This window comes from Herpailurus yagouaroundi, unplaced genomic scaffold, assembly GCF_014898765.1.
Source record: "Herpailurus yagouaroundi ecotype Mexico unplaced genomic scaffold, PumYag 160, whole genome shotgun sequence".
NCBI lineage: Eukaryota > Metazoa > Chordata > Mammalia > Carnivora > Felidae > Herpailurus > Herpailurus yagouaroundi.
The window spans coordinates 45,115,431-45,119,502 of NW_024412401.1; the positions used below are offsets into that span (position 1 = coordinate 45,115,431).

At 47.3% G+C, this 4,072-nt stretch overlaps 1 protein-coding gene across 1 annotated transcript in view; it reads left to right on the forward strand.

The window, feature by feature from the left end:
* Window positions 1-3,774, forward strand: part of PTGS1 (prostaglandin-endoperoxide synthase 1) — a 23,490-nt gene extending 19,716 nt beyond the window's left edge. Inside the window, exon 11 of the mRNA XM_040482224.1 lies at window positions 692-3,774. Within this exon, the coding sequence (XP_040338158.1) occupies window positions 692-1,047 (356 nt within the window). The 3' untranslated portion in view covers window positions 1,048-3,774. The remainder of the gene's footprint in view (window positions 1-691) is intronic.
* The last annotated feature ends 298 nt before the right edge of the window (window positions 3,775-4,072 follow it).

Genomic DNA, 4,072 nt, shown 5'->3' on the forward strand with positions numbered 1-4,072 from the left:
TTCTTTCTTCTTTTCTTTCCTGCTGTGGACTGCCAAGAGTTTGGGAACTGTTGTCATAAACAGTGGGAGGGCTTGAGCAGGGTGTGACATAACTGTGTGCCTTATAGAGGGAAATGGGTAGGGAAGCTCAATGTCTGTCTCCCTTTCACCACTATCTGTGAATATGTGGTCTTCATAGACTGGGGAGTGAGTTCCCCATAATTCTGGAACCACAATCTCTGTCACTCTTTAATTTCCTGTGACAGTCCAGAGGGGGAAGAGAACACTATAACTAAATCTCTATGTGAGCTTGGACAGGTTACATCACATCTCTGAGCTCCAGAAGAATGAAGGGACTTGAATTAGCATACGTCCTTGAAACCTGCCTGTGAAGGAAGCAAGATGGATAGTGTCTCCCTGTTGTCACCATTAGGCAGTTAGGGCACAGAGAAGAGACATGAGTTGTTCAAGGTCACATGCTGTCCGGTGGCCCATCCAGGCCCTCGATTCCTTCTTTAGTAGCATTCCTTCCCTAGATGCAGCCATGGAGAAGGGTCAGTCAGCCAGGCCAGATGTTAGGGCATGTACTCAATTGTTCAGTTGCTCTTCTGAAGTCCCGTACTCTCTCCAGAAAAAGGTGGGCCTAGAAGTTTCCCTCCCCACATTAACCTTAATGGTGCCATGACTCTGACTCTAGCTTCCCCCCTTGCAGGAGAGAAGGAGATGGCAGCTGAGTTGGAGGAGCTGTATGGAGACATCGATGCCTTGGAGTTCTTCCCAGGGCTGCTTCTGGAGAAGTGCCATCCAAATTCCATCTTTGGGGAGAGTATGATAGAAATTGGGGCCCCCTTTTCTCTCAAGGGCCTCCTAGGGAATCCCATCTGTTCTCCAGAGTATTGGAAGCCAAGCACATTTGGTGGTGAGATGGGCTTCAATATAGTCAAGACAGCCACGCTGAAGAAGTTGGTCTGCCTCAACACCAAGACTTGTCCCTACGTTTCCTTCCATGTGCCCGACCCCCGCCAGGATGATGGGCCTGGTGTGGAGCGGCCATCTACAGAGCTCTGAGGGGGGAGAGCAGCAGCACTCTTGGGGGGTGGACTTTGTGCTGGTCATCCCAGAAAGTTGAGGCCAGGGTTGTTGAAAGTCTTAAATGTTGGGTATCTGGTTTGGCATTGAGAGTATCAAGGTCAACATTTAGAACTTTGTGTCTCTCACCCATTATCTGGAATATTGTGGTCTTGTTATTCTAAATGCTGAATTATTGATTGACCATCCAGAATGTTAGGAGCGATTCTTATTTGGCATCCCAGAACACCGGGTTCCTGGTTGATGACCTAGAATGTCAGATTTCTGGTTGAATTGGAACATAGGCATTCTGAAATGTGGAGCTCCTGATGAAATCATCTAGAAAGTTAGGGATTCTCATTTTGCATTCTAGAATTCTGGGTGGCCCTCCAGAATGTTGATTTTCCAAATGGCAATTCAGAATGTTGTGCTCCTGGTTCCTGATCCAGAATGGTGACTGGTATGCCAGATCAGTCTTGATCTGAATATCTAGAATGGTGATTTGATTCATTTTCCTGTTCGGTAAGATATCCATAAGCAGGAGAATCTATGGTCTAAGGTCTAACAAGAATGCATTTCCCAACTCTGTGCCTGCACTGAGGGAGCAAGGAAGTAGGGTGTTCTTAGGACCCCAACTTAGACCCTGGTCCAAGGAGGGAGAACAGGTGGGCTCTTTCCAGGCCATTGGTTGGAAGCCACCAGAGTTCTATCGCCATCCATGTCTTGACTCATGGAAGCTGTTTCTCATGAAGCTAATAAAATTCTTTTTCCAAATTGCCTGCTATGTATCACTTTTCATCCCATTTCCAGAAGCAGAGGTGATACTGGTGTGGCCTTTCTCCTAGTTGCAAGCTTGATGGGCAGGTCTTGAGACCTTCCACTAGGGCCCCTGGAGCCTGTCATCACCTAGCTTTTCCACCACTGATCTCCATTTCCCACTGTGGGTCAGGCGTTGTCCCTTCCAGGCTGCTCTCCTGAAATCCACAACTCCCCAGCCCCAGGAGACAGAGCATTCAGTACCCACCATCTGATTAGAATAATTTCCTTCCTTACAAAGAATACAAGGGCAGAGACGAGGGCATCTGGGGAGGACAGCACTTACTGTGTGCCAATTTCCCACATTTACTTCTCATTTATTCTTACCCAAGAGTATGAAGTACGTGGCATAATCCTCGTTTCAAAAATGAGGAAACCGAGACTCAGGATGGTCAAGTGGCATGCCTCACAGGTGCCAGAGGCAGACCAGGACCCAGGTCTGGCTGGATCTGAAGTTGGGCTCTTCCCCCATCCAAATTCCTCTTTCTTCCTGATTTAACTCAGTTCCAGGCCTGATCTTGCCTCTCTGGCTCAGGGTCAGAGGCAGAAGGTGGGGTGTAGCTACTGCATGCTATGCTTTCAGTCACATTGATTTTGCTAAGTGCTTACTACACATCAGTCACTGCTACAGGCTTGGGGCTATTAGCAGTGATTGAGACAGACAAGGCTTTTGTTGGTGTGGAGCTCACATTCCACTGGGGCTAGAGCAGATGATAAAAAAATAATGAAACAAGACAAAGGCAAGGTGAGTATGCTTTCCCTTCTAACCCATACTACTCTGCCTTCCCTTGCTTGGCCCCTAAGACTTGAGACCCTTTCCCAGCCACATAGACCACCCACTCCGCATAGCTAGCCAGGAGAGGACAGGGCAGAGGGGAAAGGTAAGAGGTTAGGAAAGTTCCTTCATTCTCCTCACTTTGGGCTTAGAGTTCTTTAGGAAAAACAATGGCCCAGAAACAAAGGGGGAAAATGGGATCCCTGGGGCTGGGCTTCCTGTCTTACAGTTCAGAAAGCCCTTGTTTCTCCTTAGTTGGCTGGGGACTGCTTAAGCCATTCCTTCCTGGTCCTGTTGAATGCAAAGAATGCAGTCAGCTCCCCCCAGTTGCTCTGATGATCAGGGATCCTTCGGCTGCTAGAAGTGTGCATGAAATGGCTGTCTTGTCTTTGCTTACCTGGTATTTATTTCCCCTCTTTGCTAATAACCTTACTTTGCCTGAGAATCTTCACCCTCTCTTTAATTCCACTTTTGGTGTTCTATCATGGCCAGGGTTTGGGTCTGTGAATCAGTCCTAGCCAATCAGACACCCTCTCCTTATAAACTGGCCCCTGAATGGAGTTACATAGAGATTGAAACAACCCACTGATTCATTCCCCACAGCTGGGCTCAGAAAGATTGTCCCTTAGTTCTTGCTTCCAAGGTCACTAGGGAAGCCTGAGCTCCTGCCCTTCTCAAGACCTTAGCTTTTCCTTCCATCCTGGGGGCTGCTCCATGAATTCCTCTTTCACTTAAGTTGGTCAGAGTTCATGTCTATTGCTTGCAGCCAAACCTTAATGGCTGTTGGCCTGAAATGGTAGAAGCACTATGATGTTCTGAAAGGAATTTTAATTGAGGGAGACACAATCAGTCTAGTGTTTTAGAAAGAGCACTGTGGTGCCAGGTGGGCAAGAGAGTAGAGCAGGAAGGACCGAAGGCTGGAAGAATGGGGAGGAGGCTGTGGCCATGGTCCAGCTGAGAGATGACAGCAGTTGGAGCCAGGTGGAGGGATGTGCGGTTGGGAGGGTGGGATGGCTTCTGGGGATAGACTTCTCTTGAATGCAGGTACCTAACTTAGGTGGACTTTGTTCCGTATAGACAACTGTGTGTGAAATTTTTGCATGTAGAAACATATGTCAAATACATCAAGGAAACTCCTTCAGAGTGAAGCCTCTTAATGCTCATAAAATGAATGTTCATTCCTGGAATCTTGATCTGGTGGGTATGATGGTTAGTTTTATGTGTCAACTTGGCTGGGCTACAGGACTCATTTAATCAGACACTAATCAAGGTGTGGCCGTGAAGGTATTTTGCAGCCATGGTTAACATCTACAATCAGTTGACTTTACGCAAAGATTACCCTGATAACATGGCTGGGCCTCATCTACTTAGCTGAAAGGTATTAAGAGTAAAAAGTGAGGTTCTCCAAGAGAAGAGAAAATTCTGCTTCAAGAA